The 27,141-nt window shown below is 43.2% G+C and overlaps 1 protein-coding gene across 1 annotated transcript in view; it reads right to left on the bottom strand.

The window, feature by feature from the left end:
* The window catches only part of GLI3 (GLI family zinc finger 3), a 263,430-nt gene that overhangs the window by 163,074 nt on the left and 73,215 nt on the right, over positions 1-27,141 (bottom strand). Inside the window, exon 3 of the mRNA XM_063113777.1 lies at positions 18,379-18,621. Within this exon, the coding sequence (XP_062969847.1) occupies positions 18,379-18,621 (243 nt within the window). The remainder of the gene's footprint in view (positions 1-18,378; positions 18,622-27,141) is intronic.

The following is a 27,141-nucleotide window of genomic DNA, read 5'->3' as shown; positions in this document are numbered from 1 at the left end:
TGTTAAAAATAAATTAAAACACTGTACTAGTCACTTCCCTGAAAATATACTGAGTATGCACCAAAGACATCAAATCACAGGAAACAGACACATATGTAGGAATACACATACAGCTTTAAGGAGAAAAATTCCCTATGCCGCAACTGTGTGGTAAACAGGCACTCATTTTAAGACATGATTTGACATCAACATCATCCATTTTACTTGTTTGCTATAATGTTAGCCAGAATTGAACTATTTGATTTAAATTTCCTTGAACTACCACATATTTCTATTGTACACCACCACCAGCTGCTTTTTTCAAAATCTACTTAGATTAAAAAAAATAAACTAGGGAACACTTTCCTCAGGAAATGATTGGATAGCCCTTCCAGTAGCAAGAAGTAAGACTTTACAAAGACTTTTTGGCCAGAATGGTAGTCAACATTGGGAAGCTGGACTATTTAATCTTTGTATATTATTCCATAAAATATGACACAATCACCATGCCTAGTTTTTATCTAGACAGAGCTTTGGGGTTAAATTCTTTTACTTTCAAACTTCCCAAACTTGTAATGTCATAAAGAGAATAAAATACAAAAGTAAAAGGAAAGGAAATTATAAAGAAGGATTCAATAACATCAAAAAAATCCTAACTGTGCAGAGGAAGGGACTGTCAGTCAGACAGCCCAGAGCCACCCTGTCCTAGTATGCGGGGTCTTCCCTTGGGGTGAGAAGCGGGCAGCCGAGGTGAGGCGGGCAGCGTGGAAGGCCACGTGTGCAAGTGCATTGCCTCACGTGAGTCCTGTTACCGGCCCATGCGGCCACCATCTCTGCCTGCATTTTTATAATGAGGAAACCAGTATTTAAGAGCCTGCTCAAGTCACACCGCCAGAATGTGGCAGAGCTGGGACTAGATCCTGACTGGAACTGAGTCTAGGTCTCTTTGCATTGTGCCAAGAATGCAACATGTTTAATCCACAGTCTCCAGAGCAAGAGAGCGGGCTGGGCAAACATACTTCTCACCTGTCCCTCTGAAGACCTCTCCAAAATAAAAAGAGGGAAGTAGGTGTTGAAGTAAAGACAAAAATAATACTAAGAAATAATAAAATTTACTGAGCATTTATTTTGTGCTAGGTACTTCTAAAGGTTGATTTATATTAAATAATTTAATATTCAAAACAAGTCTATGAAGTAGGTGCTACTATTAGCCCCACCGTACAGACAAGAAAACCGAGGCTCAGAAAGGCTAAGTAGTTTGCTCGTGACCACACTGTTAGAAGTGGCTGAATCAGGATCTGAAGCCAGGAAGTCTGGCCCTAGAGCTCATACTCTTAAAACAGTCAATGAAGTAAATAAAATCAAGACCAGTGATTTTGACCCATTTCAGCAGGATGCAAAGTGGATAAGACTAGAATTTTAACTGCGGCATGTTGAGCAGCCGCAGCCTAGAATTTTATTTAAGTGACAAAGAAAGAGATGGCAGCCAGTCCACCCAAGAAGACTTGGGCTGTGCAGATCTTTACACAGAACACCTGTGCCAGTCATGTGATCCATCTCCTGCCACACAGCACATGAGCACAGGTAGCTGGTATTTTCCCACACATCTTTATGCCTCTTCTTCAAAAAATGGAATGAACTATCCTGGGAAAGTTAAGGCTTCAGTGTGGATTTTGGCGCCTTCTCCCACTTCCATATCTATCATACCAGACCAGCTCTAAACCCCAGCATTGGTCCCAGCAGGCTGGTGTGACCCCTGATTGGTACCTGAGCCATCTCAGTTCTTAACCACTTCCCAGAATCAAGCCCTCCTAGTTTTGGCATGTGGAGGGCTCCACCCTATTTCCCTAAAGGAAATCATACCAACCTATGCACATAGTAAGTATGCTCACTCTAAAAAACACAAGCCTCCTTATGCCTGAGCAGAAGAAAACTAGAGCAGCCACCCTTGCCTGTGGTTTTAACAGGAATGACACTAAGGATCACTAGAATTATGAGGAAATGAAAGGACATAAAGGAGAAAGACCAAAATCAATAAGAAAAACTAACCCTGGAGGAAACTTCTGGAAGGTTTTGAGAAAGTATTACCTACAAAAGGCAAGAGTGTGACACTAAAAAAAGGAGCAATAAAAAAAATTGTTAAAAAGTTCTCCAAAATTAAAATTATGACTTCTGAAATGAAAATTAAAAGCACTGAAAAATGAGGTGAAGGAATTTCTCAGAACACAGAACCAAAAGCAATGAGAAAAAGGATGTCAAAGAAAAGATAAGAGACACAGAGAAGGATCCCAAGAGGTCCAACATCCAGCTAAGCAGAATCTTAGAAAGAAAGAACAGAGAAAACAAGGCAGGTAAAATTATTAAAATATAATAGAACAGAAGTCATCCCCAGAGATAAAAATAATGCATCGCTGTATTAGATGGTCCACCAAGTGATGGGCAGAATGAATGGAAATAAAATTTAATAGATCAAAATACCTATGTTTAGGGACATGCTTTCAAACCACTAAGGGTAAAAAGATCTCAAAAGTTTCCACGAAAAAAAAAAAAAGCCATCTACAAAGGAATATAAATCAAACAGGCATCAGACTTCTCATCTACAACTTTGAATGGTAACAGAAAATGCAGTAATACATTTAGAGATCTGGAGATCTTGGTTGGCGGGGGAGAGAGGGAAAGGCTTTTGAAGTTGGAGTTCTAGTTAAATGATAAAACAAGAACGAAGGCAGAACAAAGATATTTTCACACATCCAAGGACCGAGAAAGTGCACCTCCTTTGTTGCTGGGAAGTTACTTGATATACTTTAGCAAAATAAAGGAATAGACTAAGAATGACAAAGTCATGAGACCCAGGAAACAATGGTTGCAATCCAGATCACAAATGCATGTCCAGATGCGCCTGCTGCACACCGTTCAGGATGCACACCGTTCAGGAGCCTGAAGTGCCAGGGAGAAGGGTGCTGTCCCTTAAGTGCAAAACGTGTGTGTGTGTGTGTGTGTGTGTGTGTGTGTGTGTGTGTGTGTGTGTGTGTGTGTGTGTGTGTGTGTGTGTGTGTGTGTGTGTGTGTGTGTGTGTGTGTGTGTGTGTGTGTGTGTGTGTGTGTGTGTGTGTGTGTGTGTGTTGTAAAGGCAGATAGTGGAGGAAAAGCTAAAGCAACCACCAGAAAGAAATATGAGAGGTATATGAGCAATTAAGAGAGTAAGAACACATAAACCACCTGTTCTCAACTACAGACACATCACTGCTAGGTGAGAAGGTAAGGGTGGGCCTAACACTCTACTGCCCAGCGCAGAGGAGGATCTCTACAGTTATACTGCCGAAGACGATTTCCTGATTTTCAACTTTTAAGGTCAACCTATGAACAAAAACAAGCAGTTGTGATTACGGCGAGGCACCATGAAGATATGAACAACTCTTGACACTATAATAGAAAAGCTACGCTCTGGAAGATGGGATGTGGATGGGAAAGGGGGACCTGATATCCTCATCTTTTGAACTGAAAAGTCGTTATTATAAAAAGTTGTTGACAAAAAGAAATAGAGGTTTCAGATACTCTTTAAAGTTATAAAGGTAGCCAACAGACAAATAATGATAATAGCAGTAATATAACATCAATATTGAAAGGAGAGAAGAGCACAGTGTTAGAAAATGAAAGATTAAGTTCCCTATTGGAGAATCAATAAATTACATTAATTAAAAAATATTTAGCATTGATGTCAATAAGTAAAAGTATAAGCACATTCTGGAGCTGTAAAGGTTGTCTACTAAAAGAACCAAAACAGAAACAGTGAAAAGTCTCCTTGGTACTGGGATTGGAGAAGGAAGGATGGGGTCACTGTAGCTTTCCGTCCTAAGGTGTTCAGTACTTTATGGCTTGCTGAAATGAGCATATGTTACTTGTAAATCATAATTTTAATGTAAATACAGTCATACGCTGCATAAGGACATTTTGGTGAGCCATGAACTGCATGTGTGATGGTGGCCCTGTAAGATTACAACAGCTACACCACACAGCCTAGGTGTACAGGAGGCTCTATCATCCACGTCTGCGTAAGTGCACTTTACAACGTTTGCACAACAACGAAACTGCCTAATGGCACATATCTCAGAACGTGTCCCTGTCATCAAGCAACACATGACTGTATAATAAAAGATTAAATTACAAAAGAACTTCAAGGTTTCTTTCTTTCTGGATCTTCTTCCCTAGGAAAACCAGTGAACTAATATTAAAGTAATCAAATAATCATTGTACATGAAAAAAAAAAAGTTTAGCTTTTAGAAGTCAGTTTCAAGGACAGAACTTTGCTTCTACCTCGCTTGGCTTTCCCATCTTGGAATATCACTCTAGGGCAGAATCCTAGTAAAATCCCTTTACAGCTTGTGGATCCTCAGAAAATTAGCTCTAATTGTTCAACCAAATCTGATACCACTGGACAGAGAGGAGCCAACGTGAACGGGCTGATGTTGTGAAGCACTCAACAGAGCATCCTCTTATGAAATATTAAGTCAAGCCTGAAAAGAGATCCTAAAAGGCATTTTTACACATTAAAACAACATCAGGAGAACACAAGTAATCCTTATTTCCACCCTATCAAGAATCATTGGCTTTAACTCTTTGCATATCACCATATCCCATCCTAACTAACACCATTATCCCCAGTGCCAAAATACTCTCCTGAATTTTCACACCAAAAGAACACCTTCAATATTAATTTCTAAAAGAAATACTCTGTTTTAAGGAATATTTACTTTAAAAATAAATTTTGTAAAAATGCAAGTAACGCTTACACAGAAACAAATCCCTCGTGCCACTGCCTACCTACCTCAGGGGAAAGGCAACAAAGCTGCAATTCCTCATGACATTGTTTCTGCCTTGGCTCTTAGCAAAATTAGGTTGGCATCCACATCAGGCAAGGAACTCTGAAATAAGTAAATATTCTACCTTGGCCTCAGATATTAGCTCAGTAAGGACAAGTGACGATCTGACCCCCTCAAGGATTAGGGGTGGTTGATCTCCAAGTTCATTAATGTCCAAAAACATCCAAAGCTCAATCAGACAACACAGCCTGCAGAGCCCACAGGCAGAGCCGTGGCCTCACTCCCAGCTGCACTGGGTCCCCTCTATGCCTGTCCAGGGACTCCCAGGATAGGTGGCCACCCTTGCTCTGACACCACATCATCCCCCTGTGGGATCTCTACTCTTCTGAGAGAGGGCTAATCATGGCTCTACTATCAAGCTCTGTTAATAGAGCTTCTAATTGGAATCTTAACATTCCAGACAGAAAGCAGCAGAAAAAATGTGTGCCTTACAGTCATGCTTACCTGGTGGCTCATTACGAGAAACACTTCAGAAAATCTGAAGATCAATAGCAGAAGAGTTGCATCAAAGGAACAAGGTTGTATTGTTACCAAAAGAGAACACTTTTTGGTTTTTTTGGAAGAATATCCTATTAGAGTAGATTTCCAAAAAGGAACTATAAGGTGGGTCCCTAAATTCTTTTCTTATGGGGATGGGGTAGGTGGTCCCAAGGGATGACCATGTAACACTCTGTGACAAGACTGTTCCGCAGTCTGCACTCTAAGGCTGTGCTCCCAGACATAAGATCACATGGCCACCAATAAGAAATATTAACTCCAAATAACCAAGCATGAAAAGGACTCAAGTATAAGAAAAGTCTAGTGTTAGTGACCAAAAACTGAATGTTTTCATGCCTTAGAATCGGTTCCTTGTTACTGTGAATCATCAGAAGATGCAGAAGAGAGCAAAACAGCATTTCTGGCAGCCTCTCTGATAAACCAAAAATGCCAAATAAAACTTCTACTACCCTAGATCAGAGGGCATGCCCATAAAAAACCAGAAAACCTATTACTTATAAGCTTATTAGATTTTAGGGCCACAAACTGTGTGCCCAACTAGACAAGCCGAGGACGTGCAGGTTTGATAAATCAGGTATGAGGCACAGTGACATCAAATGACCTTGACAAGACTGGCTGAGACCACCCTCAGCTGCAACAATGTGTGCTAGCAGCGTCCCCGAAAGGCCCAGAGGGTTGTCAGAGAGCAAGACACTGACATGGTGGGTGAAGTATTAGCAAGGGTCGGGATGAACTAATGTGACATGTGCCCCAAAAAGTGTAAAATTCAGGGGAGCATTTCAGATTGCAGTTCAGAACTCCTCATAAATTAATGAAAGTCAGACATTAAAGTTAATAACAGCTGGAACGGATCAAGTGAAAAAGAAAGAAAACGCAGCATCGGCATGTATTATGTGAATTTCTTAGAGTCCATAAATTTGATATTTGGAAGGAAGAAGGGAAATGTTAATTAGGAGAGATTTCATACTGGATTTAAATTTGCCATGGAGTCAAAGCTCTATTGTAAAACCCCCTTGGAATCAGAAACCACACTTGCCAGACCCAGGCCTGCCTTTCATCTTGCCGTTTTATACTTGTTGATAGGCGACTTAACTGTTTTCATGTGTTGTTTCATGCTTTCTTTCCTCAAAATATAAAACCAAGAGCCAGGGTCATACCTTTTATTCTACTGTGTGTGGAGCTCAATTAATGTTGGGGAACCAATAAAAATATCTAAGAAGTCATCCCTCTGCCTTCTCTAAAGCCTTGTAACAATTTTCCATAATTTTCAGACTATTTTAGTTGTAGGTACCTCAGGAGGTCACAGTCATTCTTAAACCTCTCAATGTTAACTTTTCTTATTTTCCTAACACAGCGGGAGCACTGTTACAACACGTGTCTTTATTACACAGACCCCGAAGCATCTCAGGTCAAATCAAGTCCCCTGAAACAAATTCACACACACAGGAACTGAGACCTCACATGGGTCTCTAAAGCAAACGTCAGTCCTGCCTGCAGGTTCCTGAGACAGAGGGCGTTCCACTGCTCTCCTCCTTGACTGTCCTCATAGATTTTCTGTGCAGGGCTCTGTGTCAGTCCTGTCTCTCCCTAGCATGTATTTTTCTAAGTTACTGATTCTGTGTTGCCATGTCTGTCTTTAGCTCGCCCTGGTCCTGTTATCCATATTCAGTCCTTTTCATCTTTTCTCATAAATCATTTTTCCAGCCCCGTAAGCATGCTTAAGATTCTTTCCGTTTCTCTGAGACACCAAAGTCAGGAGACAATGAACGATCCATGTTAGTGGGACTGCTGCACACCAAGATGCCTTTGTGCAAAACAGGTTTGTGTTCTCTCTCCCAGATGTAAACATTCCAAGTATATTTATAAATAAAAGGGGTGCTCTCTCCCTGCCACTTCCTTCCCTGGGGGGCAGGGTGGTTTGATGCCCTGTGTGGCGCCAATAGAGGGACAAGGGTGGGTCTCACAGTGGTCTCCGTGCAGCAGGTAGAGCTGGCCCCAGCAAAGGCCTGGGTAGGGCTGGATACTGTATTATCTTTTGACACGTGAAAGCTCCACTTACTTAGGCTGTTCTTTAGAATTGAGAACTCACATAACGAATCAAGGTCTTTGATCCAGACAGACAGCCTACATTCCAAAAGCCACTGCACCATCAGAAGCAACCACTGTGGGGGAAATGGGAATAGAGTGGGGAAGACGAAGTTTAAGAGGATGGGTACAAAAGGAATGCACATGGGCTTCCCTCAATCCCCAAATCCCGAACCTGAGGCCTGCAGTCCTGACTCAGGCCACGTGATCTCTAAGTCTCAACTAACTCGACTGCTAAAGGGGTTTGTGTGAAAGCTAATGGAGATCACGTAATGAGTCACGTAACGAGGTCAACACTCCACCTATGGGCCTGCTGTGGTGTCTGCTACTTCCTCCTGACACTTGCATCCCCCAAAACAGAGGCACCAAGAGGACCAGGAGGCCTCCCATAACTAAGCTACAGGTAACATCAAACCCTTTGGGAAAGTATCGATTTACAAGAAATGGCTCGTCCTCACCCACATGTGGCCACCTGAAGCACGGGGACGGCGGAGGCAGGAAGGACCAGTGCCTGCCCCCTGATGCTGAGATTTGACTGAACATGGCCCCAGAGACCAGAGCAGCCATCAGCCTGCCCTCCCCAGCTCCACATACCACCTCTAAGCCCTTGCCCCTCACAACTGGCACCACCGCCATCATGTCCCAGGGCAGTTTCCAAGCACTCTGCTGGCTGGGCTGAGCCCATACCACTGCCCACCCAGCCAGGCCCTTGTCTCATGAGTTCTGGGGCACACGTGGAGAATCTGAGCTCTGGAGCCAACTGTCTGAGGTCAAACCTCACTTCAGCCACTTCTGAACTGTGTAAAACTGGGCAACTTGCTTAGCCTTCTTGGGCTTCAGTTTCCTCCTGTGTCAAAAAGGAAAATCATGACAGCTTCTCAAAAGGCTGCTGTGGGGAGTTACTGAGCTCAAGAGCAAAGCCCATGGCATAACAAGGTGGTGCAGACAGAGGGCTCGTTTCTGCTGCTGAAGATTCTGAGAGACAGGGATTGTTTCCATCTGGGTCACTGTGGCAGCCTGCTAAGTCATCTCCTGCTTCTACATGCCACCCCTTCCTGAGAGTCTTTGCATGCCAGCCACAGTGATATTCCTAAAGCAAAACCCAATCCCATTACTCCTCCATTGGCTTTTTGTCTGCACACAAGGTCCCTCCAGCCTCTGCTCCCTTGGCTGCCCCATTCCTGGCCAGGTCACCACACCAGCCTTCTCTCTGCTCCTGGGACTCTGATAAATCAAACCTCTTCAGTGCTCTCTCCCAGATCTCCCCATGGCTGGCTTCTTTCTGTCATTTGTGTCTCTGCTGAAAAGACCCTTTCTGAGCAAGGTATAGTGGATTAAATGGTCCCCTAAAGTCATTAAAACTTAATCTCCCCACCGTAACTGCTGAGGTTGGGAAATCCTATTTTGATAACTAAAAGGTGGGGCTTTGAAGAGTGATTAGATTCTGATGACCATGTCCTAATGAATGGATTAATAATGATGGTCACAGGTGTGGTTCTGAGGACTTTAAAAGGAAGGCACATGATGTGCTTTTGCCATCTCACAATGAAGCGATCACCAAGGAATAAACTTCATTTTCTGAAGTCAACACTGTAAGCAATAAATTTCATTTTCTTTACAAATTACCCAGTTCTAAGTATTTTTGTTATTAGCAACAAGAACACACTAATACACAAGGCCTTCCCTGCTCCACCCACCAATCCAGAGTACATGGCTCCCCAAAGCCTCCCTCTAGCACATCACCTGTTTTCTCATCCTCGGCACGCCGCCTGTGACATTCTTGCTGCAGTCTCTCTGCCTAGGTTTTTGGTGTGTGTCTCCTCTGGCCAAAATGCCAGCTTTGAGAGCAAGAATCCTAGTTTCCTTTGCAAACCCTGACCTCTCAGGACCTAGAATAATGTCTGATTCATGGCAGGCTCTCAAAAAATGTACAGAGTTTTTGAAATGAGAATAAATATCATGCATTATGAACCCTATGGTGTGAGACTTGCAGCACGTCACATGATGGTATGATCAGAAGGGCTGGGTCCCCCAGAAGCACTCAGGTGCCTCCAAGTGTCCCGTGACTGTCTCTCCACATCATCAATTTGTGGCAGTGTGATGGACACACACTGCATTTAAAACATCATTCATGATGAAAAATGGAGGCTACATAAAACTGCATCCTGCAGACATATAAATACCCAAAATAGAGAAGTAACTGCGCATGTAATCAGGATGGTCAACCCCCTTGGTCAAGTTCATCAAGGCAAGATCACAGAAGCTAAGTCAGAGGGGATCACACACTCCGCAGGGAGTGCAGTTCCGGGAAAACCACCACATTGTGTCACATTCCCCCTCCCCCACCCTGGGGGAGTGACATTCCTCACAAAGGGGAAAAACAGGGACAGGGAAAAGAGAACGTGAAATCTTGCCCAACGTGAGAGCAGATTTATTCCAAGAAAGCAAACCTAAAGAAGAGGTGGGTGTGTTTCTCAGCACCTCACCTGCTCCTCTCTAAGATACTTAGGAGCAGGTGCCTCCTGTCACTCCATTCAGTCACCAGCACAATCAGGATGCAGATGTGGGACCTCAGTGGACAAGTAAGCACCGTGTTTCCCAGAGTGGGCCCCTCCTCCATGCACAATGTCTGCTGATTAGGCCTGCGGCCCCCGCAGGGAGGGCACAAGCCAGGCCCCCCCACCTCCCTGCGGTTCATCCCACTAATGCAAGTCTTTGTTCTCATCGCCCCTGTGGTACTGGCTGCTGGACTTCCCACCACCTCCAACCTCACCATGCTCCCACTGTACAATTTCTCTAGTTTGATTGATGTGAGGGGATCTGGGAGTTTTCCCATAAAATAAAAGGTTTTTTTTTTTTTTTTTTTTTCATTGTGAGCATTATATGTAGAAGTCAAAACATGTCTTGATACAGAACACTCTTAATTCATTAGAAATGAAGCCACATTTGTTTCTTACATTTGGGATTTGTAGTTTGTAAAGAAGATATTGGGGTTACCTAATACAGAACAGCTCAGCTATTGGAAAACAAGTAGAAATGGATTTTGTTGTCTTCAAAGGGGAATATGACACATATCACAAGAGCATGCAGCAGCACGTGCTTGAAGACCAGGGAAATGGCAGCCCCAGAGAAGTCCTGCAGGAAGCCGCGCAGGAAGAAGCACACACTGGCAAATCCAGAGGCAAAGGCAAATCAAACTCTTTTTGACAGAGAAACACAGGGCTAGTGACGGCAAATATAGTAACCCAAAGGTCTGTTTAAATACTCAAAAAGCCAGGAAACAAGTCTTGGGAATCACCCCTGACTCGATGCAGAAGAATAAGAAACAGGTCCCCATGGAAGCCTCTTCGCTGCACCTCTTCAGCCTGGTCTCTCACCACTCCATTCCTGAAACCCACTCTCCAACTCTCCAACCACAGAGCCTCCTGTCAGGTCCTCACAGGTCTTCCTCTGGTGTCCAAGCCTTTCAAGTGTTCCTTTCTAACTAGATTAGTCTTTCCTTACTGCTTGGCCACAGGGCTTATTTCAGATGTCACCTCCTCCAGAAAGCCTTCTGCACTGTCAAGTCAGGGTCAGGTGCATCTCTCACCTGCTCCTAGAGGATGGTGAATCTGTCTCTTCTGACACCTTCTTCGTACTGACTTTCTGCACAGGCTTATCCACCTGACCTGTCGTCCTTATCGACACTAACCCAAAGCTCCTCAGAAGCAGAGAGTTGCTCACTTTTGTCCTGTGCTGTTCAGCACTCAGGCAACACTCAAGAAGCACATGTTCAATCCAACTGACAGAATGAACGAAAAAATGAATAGCCAGATGAATCAAATGGAATCTTTCTTCATTTTTTCTCAGAAGGAGAAACTTATCGAAAACTGAGGTTAATGAAAAGCCAAAAAAGAAGGGAGGCCATTAAGAAGAAAAGAATAATTCATTTTAGGAGAGACCAACGTAGAGACCCAGGTTTAAAAGCTTAAAAAGTTGAGGAAGTTGAACACTTTCAAAAAATAACAAGAGAATCCAAACGATATCAGAACATGGGGTGAAGGGAGGAAGAAAATGCCAGAACGGCTACTCTGTATCAATACAATCTGTGAAAGGCATGGAGGGAAAATCAAGTCCTCTCACTAAGAAGTGTGAAGGCGCAGCACAAGTTTATAGGTACCAGATCAAGAAAACTAAGGCAGGACTGGAGATGCAGCTTTCAAGAGACATCAAAGGTAACATTCTTTAATTATACAAGAAAAAGGAGGAACACCAAGGATAATGTTGCCTCTTAGAAAAGTGGAGAGAAAGCTGTCAGCAGATGGTGCAGAATGGCAAGAGCTGCTGCCATGTCTGTGGGAAGGGAGAAAGGAAGAAAGAAAAGAGGGGAGCTGGGAAGGGAGGGAAAGAAATTACAAGCAACTATTAAAAAAGTGCCATTTGGGTGGGTGCCAAATTAGAAAAGGTACATAATTACATGCAATCTTTAAACAACTGGATTCATGATCCTAAACTGAGTTGTAGGTAGTGGCTCCCATTAACATGGATTGGACACTAACAAGGTGGGAAGACGCCACCAAAATCATGAATTGCCTAGAGGTTACTGAAGACAAGACAAAATCACTAAAATTTGGAAAAGGGCAAACCAACATCATGCTCACCATAACTATAGGGAAAATACCTACCAGATGGATTCAGATGGGTGTCATGTAAGAGAGGCAGCCCTCCTGTACTAATCCCACAGTATTTAAAATGAGGGTCCTCACCCAAGTCTAGGAATAAACTACCAACTTATTGCAAAGGACCACATCTGTCTCTTATGAGAATCCCAGCAACTTTAAATGTTCTGTATGTGTGTGGAAGCAAATACTTTCGATGTTTTAAAAAGGCACAACTTATAATATATGATAAATACTTGCCTAATCTCAGAAAGGACTAGATGACTTAGCTTGGATCAGAGGTTGCACACAGTGACTGAACTGCATGATAGAAGCAGGAGCATCGACATCTCTTCAGATTGCCAAGCAGCCACCTTGGATGGGCAGGCTGTGGACAAAGGTCATCTGGAACTTCAAGCAACCTAACAGATCCTACCTTCTCTGCTGTACAGTGGCGTGCATGAGCCCTCCCTGTCCTACCCTAAGAACTCCGGTGGACATAAAAGCTAAGGACTGCCTTTGGGCTGATCACAGTATTCTAAAGGAGATTAGGCCTCGGTAGATGGACACACAACGAAGTGGCTGTGGCATGTTCAAGGGAAGCACTACCTGATGCTTCACTGTGCAGGGTGGAAAATAGCCCTATGAGATAGTACTTAAAGAAGATTTTCAAAGGAGATGGGTCTTTAGATAGGACCAGAAGAATAAGAAGGACTTGAAGGCAAGGGGGAAAGCAAAGAACTCGTCCAGGAGAAAGCACCACATGAGCAGAACCTGAGCAGTGGCCACAAGGAGCCAGATCTGCCACAGAAGAAGCAGATGCTGGTGCACTGGAGAAGGTTAGACCAGTGTGCCAAGAGGCTGAGTGATTTTCTCTAAGAAACATGGTCTCCCTTAGTTTTTTCTTTCTCCTCCTCACCTGGGTGGTCTTCAAGCTTCTCCCAATCCCCTCTAATAAATTTATTCCCAAAATTTGTGGAAAAAAATCAATAACTAATTTTTCTGCAAGCTACAGTTAACTTTGCTCAGCATTGGTTCCCAGTTCTCCTCAGTATCTACCAAGACCGAGATATGTAGTATCACAGTCACACCAGGCACAGAAGTAGCCAAAATGCATTAGTAAGTATTCAAATTTGGAACCATAAGAACCATCCCTAAATTTCTACTGCTTTATTCAGAGTTACCTTGCAATGTTGCTCTTTAAAAGTCTATGGAAGTAGCTCACTGTTTCTAGTCTTAAAACATTACTTCTGGGGTGTTGGAAGCAAGCCAGGTCACTATATTGAATTTCTAAGAGGAAGACAAAAATAAGCAGGGAGCTATTCTTAAGCTCACAAATAACTGTTTTGCAAAAGCTCATAGACTTGTTTGGATCTCTTCACTCCAGCTCCCCCTGCAATTCAAGACTAACAGCCACAAAGCAAGACACCTAGCAAAGCCTTAGAGTATGACCCAACATCAGTCTTTCCGGTTGAACAATCTAATTTTCAAGGAAAAAAAAAATTACTGATTGCTCATCAACTGTTCTCCAAAGAGGTAAAAGACAGTCCGGATGAGAGAAGAACTACGTGCTCAGGGACCTGTCATTGCCTCTGCAGTTGGGTCAACACCAAACTGTTCGTCTGTGCCTTGTAGGCATTTTTGTCTCTCACAGTCTCAAGATGACACTCCGATAGTAAGAGAAACGTGAGCAGGTGCACATACTAAATATGTAAAATACACATCTTCTCTTCCCCTCACTTAGAAGATGTATTTCTAATGGGTGTGGAAAGTCACCTTATAGACAGGGAAAAAAATCTTACATGCATTTTTTTTTTTTTTTTTAGCACACAAGAATGCAAGCAGGCTCAGCACAACAGCTTTCCACAGAAAATAAATGCAAGCCAATTAAAAATTCAGTTTCTTTTCTTTAAGCTAATTCCTCAGGTTTTGCTAATCAGCAACAAATAGTTCTGTCATCTGAGCTGGCAAACATAAGAAAGAATACCACTAGTATGTTTTCAATCAAAGCATTTGCATGCAGGAGTGAATCATATTTTCCATGAGAAATTACAGCTTGGGAGTAGTTGGGGGCAGAAGAAAGGCAGTCTTCACACAACAATAAAACTTTAAAGATACCTGAAACTTCAGGAAAGGAGGCTTCTTCCTGCCTCTTTACCAAAACCAGCAGAGGCCCTGTGTGAACGACCAGTGAGTGCAAGGAGCTGCGCAGGAAGGCCCTGCAGGAGAGTTAGGAAACCAGACTCCTTGCAGTAAGACAGGACACAAGAGACTGGACCGTGTGTTTTCTGTAAAAGGGAGAACAGCTGAGCGTCGGCCTGGGTAGGGGATGCCTTCACTACTATGGCACCTGCCTTTCCAAGTTTATAGAGGAATAACCGCATGGCAATAAATGACAGCAGGGGTGATGGTGGTTCCAAATACCTGGCTATAGATGCAGCAGGGACAGAAAAGCAATGCTGAGAAACCTTCAGGCAAGAGATGCGGGTTCTTACCCTGACTCTAGAATAAGCAGATCAGGCCCCCGAATCCTGCCCCTCCTCCACTCTCCCAAATTATAAAGTGCTGGTGAGTGTGTGGCCAAGCGCCTGTCAGCAGCGCCGCATCAGGCTGGGGCCACTCAACGTGAGCGTCTGCGTTCTTGCCTTGACACAGCTCATGCACAGCGACCCTTCGCGGGAGACCCCCCCCGTGCCTCCTGTGAGGATTTCATTCCAAACACATGTTGTGAATGTTTGATGTACCCACCATCCCTGGGTTTTCTTTTTTCTTCTCTCTCTTTTTTCTTTAAGTCAAACCCACAAAACCCAAAATACTTTGGATTCTGCCTAACTACAGTTTGTGAAGATTCAGCACTGCATGCCCATAAAAGTTTTACAGCTGTCCTTCTGAAGGGGAAAAAAACTGATTTTCCCTCTTCCGGTCTTACAGGAAACCTGCCCACACTTTAGAAACACAAAGTTAGTATACATAGAAGCACAAATTAGGCTTCTTGGAAAGTCTACATTTTCCAACCACAGAGAGGCGAAGGCAGTGCTGTGAGTGTCCACATGGCTGGCACACTGGATTGCGGGGGTTCTTCCCTCTGCAAGAGCCACCAGAGCTGGCAAACAGCTCGAAGGAAAGGGAATGGCCTGAAGAGATGCTTCTGAACCTTGAGCTAGTGAAGGTGTGCAATGCACTCGTGCTGCCGGTGCCACAGGACTGAGAGGAGCTGTACCCACGGGTAAGCAAAAGCGATCACAATGCTCTGTCTTACTTTAAAAAGAGGGTATTTTTCTCATACACTAAAAAATTCTTAGAAAATTCATCACCTTCCACTCCCATCAGTCACGAGCTTTGCCTGAATAATTAATTCCACATGAGGTAGATAGATTTTTTTATAAAGTACCTAAAAAATACTTGTGGTACTGGTAGATTAAATAATCCAACAGGGTTCTAGAGAAAGTAAGGTCATATCCTACCTGACTCTGAGGCTTAGTTTAGGGTATTGTTAAATTATTTAATATAAATAAATAATATCATGCTTTTATTTTACTGCATGTTTTAAGTTTGCATTTGTTACCTGAAATGCTTTCTTCTGAGAGTTTAAAATATTAAGACTTCTCAAATTTATTTAAAAGCTTTATAATTTCTTCACTTACAAAACAGAAAAAAATTAGTGTCAGTCTACTAAGGTTCAGTGAGAAAGAGTTCTGACCACACTGACCCTTTTTTCCCTCAGGTGTGCAGTCCACTCCACGTCTAACCTGTGTTTGGAGAAGATGCGGGTCTTGGAGGCAGGTGACAGGGTCTGGCAGAAAAAAGCCAGTCTACACTGAGCCAAACACAACTGTAGCACCCACAAAAACCACTTGGTTTGGGAGTGAACTATTCACACACTGAAGATGATGAAGGTGACGGAAGAGAAGGAATGCCAGGCAGAGGGCAGAGGAGGCACTGACGGTGCGCCAGGACCTCACCAAACACTTTTTTTGCAGTGTCTCATTTAATTCTCACAAGAACACCACGGAGCAGGCAGTCATAGGATCACCCCTACCTAACAACGAGGAAATGACCTGGCAGGGGTCAACACAATCAGTCAACATCTCACTGCTAGCAAGTGTCGTGCACCCAAATTCCTTGAGTCATGAGCCAACAAGGAGTACACTGAGATGGTAGGTCAAAATCGCACTTGTCATTTGATTACAGACAATTTATATAGTTTAAGTTACCGAATAATTTTAACACTGATTTAAACAACACAATGGGAAAATCTGAAGAATAACCAATTTATGGGTGCTGTGACCTCAAAACAGAGTAACACTGAATGAATCCAAACCCCACCAAGAGCTCTCCAGTGTGCAGTCGTTAACATGTGATGTTAACGACTGCACACTGGAGGTCCAGAAATGGATCACACACATGGACCATGGAGAGAGGACGAAGATCCCAGGTGTGGAGAGAACCCAGCCCCCAAACAGCGGGTAGAAGAGTCAATGGGAGAAACCGTTAAAACAAACGAACCAAGAACAAGCTGCAAGTTGAATGGCACAGAAAGTTAACGGTTATCTGCCCACTACTGTCAGCCAGAAAGTAGTACTCATCAGCTGTCCCGCCTAATTAAATATCTCACTAATTAGCGGACATCTGGAAAAGAAAACAAAACATAAATATGAGATGGGAAAAGTTTGTGTTCACACAGAAGGACAAAAACAACACGGGGAGCTTGTGGTTAAGACTTGATTTTTTTAAAAAGTAAGTGTACTATCAGGGTATATAAATATAGGTAGGAGGTATGTAGGAATCCATCATATTTTCTGCATGAATTATATTTTAAAAAGACTCATAAATAAAAATACCATGTAGAAAACTTAGGAATGTCCACACAGAAAAATCCTACCAACACCATTTTAAGCATTCATTCTTAAAAAAAAAATAAAATGAAATAAACCTTGAATGAGACAAAGAAAGGAATGGGCTTAGTGTACCTCCTCCTTATTTCTGTATCTACAGAAACAACCACTGCAGCAACAGGACTGATACACACTTATTCTATTTTTTGTTCTGTTTTGGTTTTTGGCAACTGTGATAAACTTTTTCAACAGCAAAGTTGCAGCATCTTTAAAAAGCTTAGGAGAATTCATAGAACCTTTACCTCCATGCACTTTTTAAAAAATGCTCTCTCCACTTAAAAAAAAAATAACGTATCCTCCATCTTTTCCAACAATATAATGTGGTAGGTGGGGAAAAGCTGTTGCTGAAACTTAAGGTTGTGCGAGGCCCTTTGATCTGATGAGTGAGCATTCCCCTCTGCTGCATGCCAACTAATGAAGGGATGAAATTAGCTTTTATCCTGGGCACTTTCTTGAGCAAAAAAATATGCAGTAATCAGCTGTCCTCACTAATCAGTCATCTGGCTAATGACCTTTTGCCTTAAAACACTAAAATTTCTGAATGATGTGGAAAAAGGGAAATACAAACCAGTCCCCCTCTCTGGAGCTCAGTGGATCATGTGGACCTGGAGCCGGGAAGGTTAAATGGCGAGTCTGTATCCTGACAAGGTGATAAATCTGTAATCAAGAGCTGCACGCTTTGGCACCTCAATATGAAGTTCATTACTCCACAACCAAATTATGTTTTTTTAACTAGAAACAGGCCAGAAACAAACTCAGCCTTATATATTTTTCTTTATATTCTGCCTTTAGAAAAAAGCATCACATACTTGTGTTCAGAGTGCTAGTTAATTTCTTAAACTTGATTATTTCCGGAAAAGGCACTTCCAACATTTCTGGCATGCTGGTTAGAGAGAAAAGTACAGCACACAGAAAAGTCTTCCACATTAAAGAATTTAGCACTGATTTGTTAAAATAGGTTTGTTTTAACAAATCATCAAAAATAGGAATAGACAAAATCATTAAATCAAAAATCATTAAAAATGGGAATAGCTGCTGTTCGCAGCCCGCTTTAACAACTCTCCACCACCAACCGGTTTTGCTCCTTCAGTGTCTGCTTGGATGGAATGACGCTGGTTCTATTTCCCAGGAGAGGTCTACATGGATTGGCCTCAAAGGACCCCCTTCCTGAAGGCCACCCCACTGAGGCCTGAAGTTGCTTAGAGATGTAAGAAAATGTCTCTCTCTAAAAAGAAGGCCAGGAAGTAAGAAAAGTAAGAAGAAAAGTAGGGAAGAAAGTAAACCTTTATAAATTATACAAGCCAAGTAATTCCTAGAGCTCGCATGTGCACACAGGCACACGTGCGCACACCCGCAGTCTCCCCTGTGGCTCCTGGGCCAGGGCCACCCAGCAGGAAGCACTTACGGTAGTGAGGCTCCATGTAGCCATTCCTGGGGTCCATGGCAAACACTGTCCCGCGATAAGGAACAGAGGGCTCGGCCAGCTGCGGCAAGGACCCATGGACCTCCTTCTTGATCAGCGAGGCCCTCTCGTCACTGGAGGTGGAGGGCTCCTCGCTGATCCTGCTGAGCCCCTGGACGCTCTGTGGCTGCATAGCGACTGCGTTTCTTCTCTCTCTGGGATAGCTCTGCCCAGGACTCTCATCCTCTGCAGAAAGAAGGAAAATGAAAGGCTTTGTAAGCCACTCTAAGGAGCAATTAAAAAGAAGTAATCAATTAGGTCTCCCCTCTACCCCTCCTCTGAGAAAGAAGACTCTTTCTCACTCATGGCAATTTTGAAAGCTCTGCACCTGTGATGGGATATTCACAAGAGGAGATTGCTTATGAGGAGGGTCCAAAACACACAATGGTAAGAGGAAAGGGAGTGGGAAATAAGCCTATGAAACTGTGATGCAGGAGGTCAGCAACTTTGCTCCACCAGCGCATCTCTAAGTCTGCTAGTGGGACTGGCCCACGTGGGACTAAACGTCCTGCCAGCGAAAGACATGCATGCCCAGGAGTAAGAAGTCCAGCTATCCACTGGGGCTCTGGGTGGCCCCAGGGAGTGTAGGGTTCCTCAGAGGACAACATATAAGAAGTGATCCAAAAGTTTTGGGGGTTTTTTTTTGTTTGTTTTTTTAAGTCAGATTTGTAACCCACCGAGAGATTTAACAGAGCCAGAAATGGAACAGAAAACCCATTGGTGACAAGGGGTAAAGGTGCCAACCATGAAAACACACAGAGGCTCTAATGAGACACCACTACTTGCTTCTGCCACAGACAAGCTGAGAACTAAGCAGAAGACTGAATAAGACTGACAGCACAGGTGTGGGTGGCTCTGTGGGAGCGGCATGAAGGCCTCAGGCATGCTGATGTTTGTCCATGCTCTGGTCGGTCCACATGTTTCTTCAAACATGGAAGAAACAGCTTAATAAAATTCCACATATATTTGGTATTCCAGCTCCCTAACACTTCAGTTCTCTTTGATCTATGAGAACTTCCCATCCGTCCACTGGTTCTCTGCAAATGGGACTGGATGACCTTTCGGTAATAGTGGATCAAAGAACCATTGCATAAAATTAAACCAAACTGGCTGTGTGAACCCACAACAAGTGGACCAATTCATCTGTTAGAATCATACCCACACGCTACGCTGTGTACTCCCAAACAAGCTCTGCATTTAAGCAACTGACTGTGCTCTGGCAGATAAGTGCTGACGGAACAAAGCTGTCCAGGCAGCACTGCTGAGACATCTGATGTAATAACTGTTTCCTAGTCCTTATCTTCAAAAAACAAAAACTGTATCTGGGTATAAATAATAATATTGTTGAACATTTTAGACGGACAGATTTTGAACACATCTTATCCCAATATATCTTATCTTCCACGTGATCCATAAAGCAGCTATGACTACCTAAGAACCTCAAAAAAAAAAAAAAACCCAGAAGAATTATGTTTTAGTAGTTTCTTAGCTCTTTGTTCAAATTCAAAAGAAAGCAGAGCTATAAACACAGACAAGTGTAAAAATACAAATTAAAATAACAACTACTATTTGTGTTGACTAAGGACTTGAACTACATATAGCCAATAGCAACTTTCGTCTTTCTGCCTGTGTGTAGGACTTGAAAAATAAGCAAAGCATTGTTGCAGGCTTGCAAATGACTTGCAAAACAGAACAGGCAATGGGGCATATTTCTGTGCTGACAGCACATTTGCTGACGACTACAAGGTAACTGTGAAATACTACTTAAGAACTGTTTTGTGCAGATCCTCACCCCAAATCTTATAATTAAGGTTTAATCTATCAAGTAACAACTAAAACAAATAATTGGTATATCCCATATTTTCACATTGATCTTTACACAAGCAATTCAAACCATGCTTTTCGAAATTTTACAACAAACTACAAAAAAAGAAAAAAAAAAAAAACCTAACCTACATTTTTATTTTCCGTTCTGACTAATACTTTTAGGCACTCGTCCACCCTTATAATACATTAGCAGTGAAGTTGCAGACCACAGAATAAGGGCTTTTCAGTTCTATAAAAGCAAAAGGGTGTCAAAAGCACTAAAACCTATGTCAGTTTTATAAAAACTCCTATAACCTACAAATGGCCCAAGTCATATTTTCCACTAATTTGTGCTCCATATAAAACCTTTATTTCAAATTTCAACCTGAAGTAAACTTCCAGCACTGAGGTGAAAATTCTGTGGAATGGGATCTTCATTGGGGGGCCAGAAAACCCCACTCGGAGGAGCTGACACACAGTACTCCTGGGCAAGTGAATAACCAAGCTTCACTAATCAGTGCCAGGTTTAGAACAGGATTTCCTTGACTTAATCTTCCTAGAAGAAATTAACTTTTCTTCTCTTAAAACTGCATCGCTATAATAAACTCAGTTTCTTAGACACTATGTCTTTACGATGAGCATTTGAATCCAAATTCACAAATAACTGAATAATTGGTATGGTCTGGCCCAAGAGTCTCCCCGCCCCAATCTCCTGGGAGAAGGAAGTGTGGGGGAGGGAGTGGAAATGGGGGTGCCTTCTAGCTAAATGATTTTCTTAATGAGCGTTAGCCCAACATGTACGAATATTAAAATTGTAAAAGGAAGTGACCAAATTTCACTATTTAACACAGAAAAAATTAAGTTATAAAGGAAGTTTTAATGTGGAAACTTTCATAGACTTACTCTTACAATAGATGGTACTACCACATTTTTACCCAATCACTCCCCTCTGAAAAAATCCAGCAAACACTTCACCTTGTATACTGAGTTACTTGTGATGAGCATTCAGATGAATACTTGACAGTGCACCCACTCCAGAATACAAACAGCCAGCAGGCTTGAAAGTGCTCTATATACAGAGAGAGGGAAACTTTCCAAGCAATATTCCTGCCTGCCCTTATAAATTTAGCAACCACTTCAGCAAGCCAAAAGACGAAAGCTGTCTGATCTTGTTCAGTTGAGCCGAGCTGTTCAATAAAGTTTGAGAGTCAGTGCAGACAGGCTACGCCAGGCCAAATTATTGACAGAAACATACTGTCCACCATGGCAACACGCAGAAGTGTGCTGCAAGAATGTAAGCAAACAACTCTGTGCTCCAAGAGCATCTGCCAGTGCACTCTAACAGCCAGACACTCGGCAACTGCTCCCACCTCTCCATGTTCAACAGCTGCAAGCTGGGGGTCCAACCAAGACATGCAATTCACGAACAACTTCCAGGAATAATGACTTCAAACACTGTCATCATAATCCTACCTTGTACCTTCTTCTTTTTGTATATCCGGGCTCAAGTGGAAGTTAAAAATTCCTGCCCCAGATGGAGAGCTGCCCAAAACATCACATTTTAGAAACTGTCCCAGATTTTCCAAATTCATCCAAAGGCAGCCGAAATTGAGTTGGACACTCTCAGTGCCAGAAGCTCGGAAAAATCAGAAGTTGTTTCACTGCAAACAGTGCTTAGGACATTCATAATAAAGGTCTGGAGAAAGTAATCACATTGAGTGAAGCAGGACAGGAACACATACTCTTGTGCACTTGCCCACAAACTCCTGCACAATTTCTCATTGTAACTGAGGAAACAAGTTCTTTTTCAACCAGGACTTGAGAGAAAAGTTTCAGACAATTCTTCCAATAAGAAAACAAAACTGCCAGGCATCACTAACTGCGGACACCTCCTGTCACGTAACAAAATGAGCTGACTAGGAGCTCATGGCATACATGTATGCCTTTCCCCTTAAGACAGACTTTCTACTGTTCCCTTAAATCCCATTGTAACACCATTTCTCCTCTCTTGCCCCAAAACCTAGAAAACATGGAGTATGAGAGAACAGACAATACTTACAACTCAGTCCCCAGGCTCTGGCTAGCTACTTTCTGCAAACTTCTCTTGGTGAGCCTTCTTTAGCTGTGCAGACCCTGTAGGAACATTCTCGGTCTCTCTCTGCCTCTCTCTCCCTCTTCCTCTCCCTCTCCCAGGCAGTGCTGCTCCCATTAGAGGAATTAAAAGTGGTTGGAACCATGCTAAATTTAACAAGCTCATTAGTATTCTTTCTGAGTGCTTCCAAGTGAACTCTCCCTATTCAAGCCGCTCTCTCCAGCAGAAGGGTCAGGCGGCTAATCATTAAATCAAACTAATGTCACCCTATCACAATCAGCCTCAGAGAAGGAGGGTTTATTATTTCAGTTTATGCTAAATAAACGGTTTTACAAATGGTCCCCAAGCAAGGTCAACAGCAGCTTCAATTACAAGACAAACTTAACAAGAGTTGCTATAAACCAAGTGCTCCGTATTGACTTAAGGACAGGCTCAGCTCCACATACTGCCACTAGCAGGGTTGCACAGGAATGCATATTGTAAAATAAAGGAAGGGGAGAGCTTTCTTCTTTGTCAGAATTTGCCACTGCACAGCGACTCCTCATTCACCTCTCTCCAACCAGCTAGCGGCTCAGCTCAATTCACCCCACACAAAGGCTGGAGCCCAGACCTCAATGGACCGAGTGAAACATGTTCAAAACTAGGCTCTCTATTGTGACTGAATTTCTTAACATCTTTTCAAAAAGCGGAGAATGCCTTGAGGCTAAAGGAAGAAACAGGCTAATGGTGAATTGGGAATTCTGAGCAAATTTCAGAGCCCTTTCCTCCTAGCTTTTGAGGTTGAAAGCAAGCTCTTTCCTTTCAAGTTTCAAAGTCCTTTTTCCTCCCGCAGTGTCACAGAAGGATTTGAAAAGAAGGTAATTGTGCTCACAGTCTCCCTGATCAGAGCTTACGTCCTATTTCTGGTATTTCGGAATACTTCTTGCAATAATAGTGCATATAGCTCAATCCCTTAACCGGCCTGCACTCGGCAATTGCTCATTAAGTGAACAATTGCGGGTATAAAATGCCTTTTATGTTCAAGGTCTGGATATAAGATAAGCATTCTAGGACTCTAAATTTGGTTTACTAAGGAAACTCTCCATCATTAAATTACAAAACTGAAGTCAGAATATCAGGCTTTCCCAGAAAAGTGGCCCTCGGGTTGCAGTGAGCCAAAATGAAGGGCGGGTTGGGGGTGGGGGGCGGAGGCAACAAAATGTTAAGGAGTTAAAGACTGCACACTCATATTTCTAGCTGATTGGGATTCTAACAGGAAAACTGCATTTCCACATTTAAGGTTTGGTTTTGCAAAACCTTATAATTTCTATACTGGATGATATAATAAAGTCATCGACAAGTGAATTAAAACACACGACTGAGGCTCAAAAATTATGCGGATGAAGTTCTGAGCCCCTTCGCCAGCAAACACCTCCATCCTCCTTAAGAAAAGAAACAGCCTATCATTTGTATCATCTCTTCTGATCTTCACGGCAACCCAGTGATGGGAGCATTTCAAGGTATCAGAAACAGGCCGCCCTGTCCCAGGTGAGGAAGTGATGCAAAGAGAACTCCAGCTGTGCCTGTTGAATCCAGAAAGGCCTGGTGACAGTGCAAGAGGGTCATTCCTCAGTAGGTTTCTGGAATGATACCTGGTTCTCCCCCCACACACACACCACCACCAGTAAAATGGAGAAAAAAGTAATTTCATTTTTATGCACAGAAATTTTCAACACTATCCCATTAGCTTTTTGTCAACATAAATGCACTCCTGAGAAACATCAAGTAGGGCCCAAATGACAGATCCAAATGACAGCGTGGGACATTGGCACAAGCACAATCCCGCCCTCCCAGGCACGAGGACACGCGCAGGCTTCATCCAGCGCCGCACATCCATTCCAGGCACTCTGAGGCTCTGCCTGTGGCTTTGATGTGGTACTGGAGTTTTATGTGCTTCCAGAAGCTTGGGCCCCGCCTCCCGGCCTGAACAGAGCTTTCCCTCCAGGAAACTGCCTCGCTGTGTTGGAAAAAGCATTATTTCATCTTTCCTATTATGCATTTGTTGCATCTTGCCAGCTTTTATTTGTTTATTTACATTTTGATGCTCTTTGAATAAAACCCGATTAGAACCCAAGTCCTTGCCTCCCTGTTTCAGAATTCTCCCCATGAATTTGACCAGAGAGATCAGAAATGAAAAAGAGAAGAGGCTAAGTATATTCATAAGCATTGTAGAATTAGGCTAGGATTAGGAAATAATGTGCCTGCAGTTTTTAAAAGCAGAATATTTCCCTCTTTCCACCCAGAGTGCAGTCTGCCTGAGCCCGGGGCTGCTCCCTGGAATGCCTTGAGCTTGGCTTCCACAGGGCGAGAGCAAACAAAGCCTTCGCTAAGAACATTTCCAATACCCGTGGGGTCAGACACTGCCCTTGTGCGGCTACACATACATCTCCCACTGACAATGACAGATGACAGAAGGAGGGACCCAGATGGATCAGGAGAGAGTGCTCGCTTTGTCTACAACCTTTAAACCCACTGCCAGGCCTGCAACACGAGAGGGCTGCAGCAGGGTTTGAAGCTTTGGAGAAATTCAAGTGACAACCTCCCTCGAAGACTATGCGGTAGCTCCTTCTTTCTGCTTTCACCAACCAGGAAGTCTCAGGGTGAAAGGAGATTAGAAAATGAGTATCTCAATTGTTTTAACATTTCTACTGTTCTTCTTGCCAAAGAATAAAACACAGTTTAGACTGACTAACATCACACCGGTTCTTCACTGGAAAACTATGTGCCCCCAAAAGCAGCAGGTTAGTGCTCAGCCCAATGCTAAATGCTCCCCTCAGTCTCCAACTGCTCATACAGAGCTCCATTCAACTTCAAAAGACGTCCCTGGGATAGAAGGGAGTAGGCAGAGAGAGCAAGATGAGCATTTAGATAAACTAAAATCCCAAACCTGAAATGGCTGTTCCTCCATGCCAGCAGAGAGCTTTGATGGCCTGCAGAGCAAGCTGCCTCCTGCCTTTTCTAAAAGATAGTTAACAGTGATGAGCAGATAACACTATCCAGCCTGTCTGAGGCCTCACCAAGCATGCTCTGTGGCTTAGAGGGTTTTCATTCATTGTCCTTGTACACTGAACCCTCTCACATAAGAGGTCTACAACCCCAACCCAACCCTGCCCCTGGGAGACACTTCTGAACATGGATGACAAGGACAGCAAAGGTTGCTGTGACCTGGTTGAACATCACCCTGAGCACGCATTTAATTCCAAGCACAAATTCAATGGTACCAACCAACTTTCAACGTTCCTCACAGAAAGAACTAGCCAAATCCCACATGTACCTGGGAAGAGGAAAACAAACAAAACAGCACGCTGGAGGGCCCCTGCAAACTCTCCTTTAAAAGGGAGGAGATTTTGCTTATTTTCCATGAGCTTGCAAAGAACCTTCCTTGAATTAAGAATTCTAAAACGTCATGAAACTTCTTCTATTAGCCTGCTATTAGTTGCTGGTCATTGCTTACACAGAGTGAGTTAATTAGTGACATCAAAGGCAGTACAATCAATTCTCAGGAGGGTCAAAATTTTTTCCTTCTGCTTAATAGCGCATTTATGCCTATCTGTGAGTAACAGTTTCATGAACATTTAGGTATTAGAGATTTTCTTGAGAACTCAGTTTTAGTCTTTTAGAAGCAAAGAACGAAAAATCTCTCTTTCTTATTCTGTACATACAGACCTGAACAGTTAAGATTCTACAGTGGGATCCACAGCCAACAGTTTAACAGAAACAATGAGATGCCTGTTCCCCAGGCCAGAGTGTTCAGGTTGGGGCCACCTGGTTGCATCCTCCGAGTGAAACGATCCTATCTCTGGAGATCTAGTGCAGCCCTGCATGGAGCGAGAACTTAGGGCCTGGATGCCTTTAAAAGCACGAAGGAATAAACCCCTGTGTGTAGCAGCTTCTTCCTGAAGCACTTTTAAACAGTGGTTCCCAGGTTCACACCCCTCCCCCAACAGCAAAGTCCTATTTCCTAAACTTTCTACCATTTTTTTTAAATTGCAGAAGTGAACACAAACTTAACTGGTTTTATCTACTGTGTTTATGGTGCATGTTTTTGTTTTTAGAAATCATGTAATGAGAAAGCCTGAGCATGTCCAGGTATTATATTTTTAATAAAATTTTACAGACCATGCTTACTCCACTGCATAAATCAGATGCTCCAGGACAGTACACTTAAATATCAAGTTGATACATTACTGTGCAGAAGTGAGCTGGAGACCACCATGGCACCCACCAGGGACTCACCTGTGCTGAATCAGCCTCTGGGCACAGGCCAGGTACTGCCCAGATCAGGTTTCTGCAACAGTGACTCCCTCTAGTTATGGCTCACTTTGACCTCAGCTATGAAAATGCATTTGAGAAACCCAGATGAAAATATCACTTTTTCACTCTTCACAATTTTACTTAGGCAGCCCGCTTTTAGTTAGCCACAGAAGCCTGCAACTTTATAAAACTCAGATACCATCCGTGAGTGAAGGGGGAAGGGCCACAAAACCTAACCTCTCCCAAAGCACATCTTCATGGTCACAGCCAAGACAAGATGCTCTGATCCCTAGCTGCTCCCTCTCCTCGGGCCAGAGCCCCAGGCCAACTGGGCAGGGCACACATGGAGCAGAGGCAGCACCAGCAGTCCCTCCAGTGAGGCTGGGAAGCGGGACACAAGCCAGACCTTTCTTCTGGCTTTGTTCCAGCCTTCCAGGCACATTCAATGTCCCAATGCCAAGGGGAATGTATTTTAAATGTACTTTTAAAGAAGTATCAATAAAAGCAATTAAGGA

Source organism: Cynocephalus volans, chromosome 11 (genome assembly GCF_027409185.1).
Source record: "Cynocephalus volans isolate mCynVol1 chromosome 11, mCynVol1.pri, whole genome shotgun sequence".
NCBI lineage: Eukaryota > Metazoa > Chordata > Mammalia > Dermoptera > Cynocephalidae > Cynocephalus > Cynocephalus volans.
The sequence above is the reverse complement of the archived record's forward strand: the minus strand, read 5'-3'. Positions and strand labels throughout refer to the sequence as shown.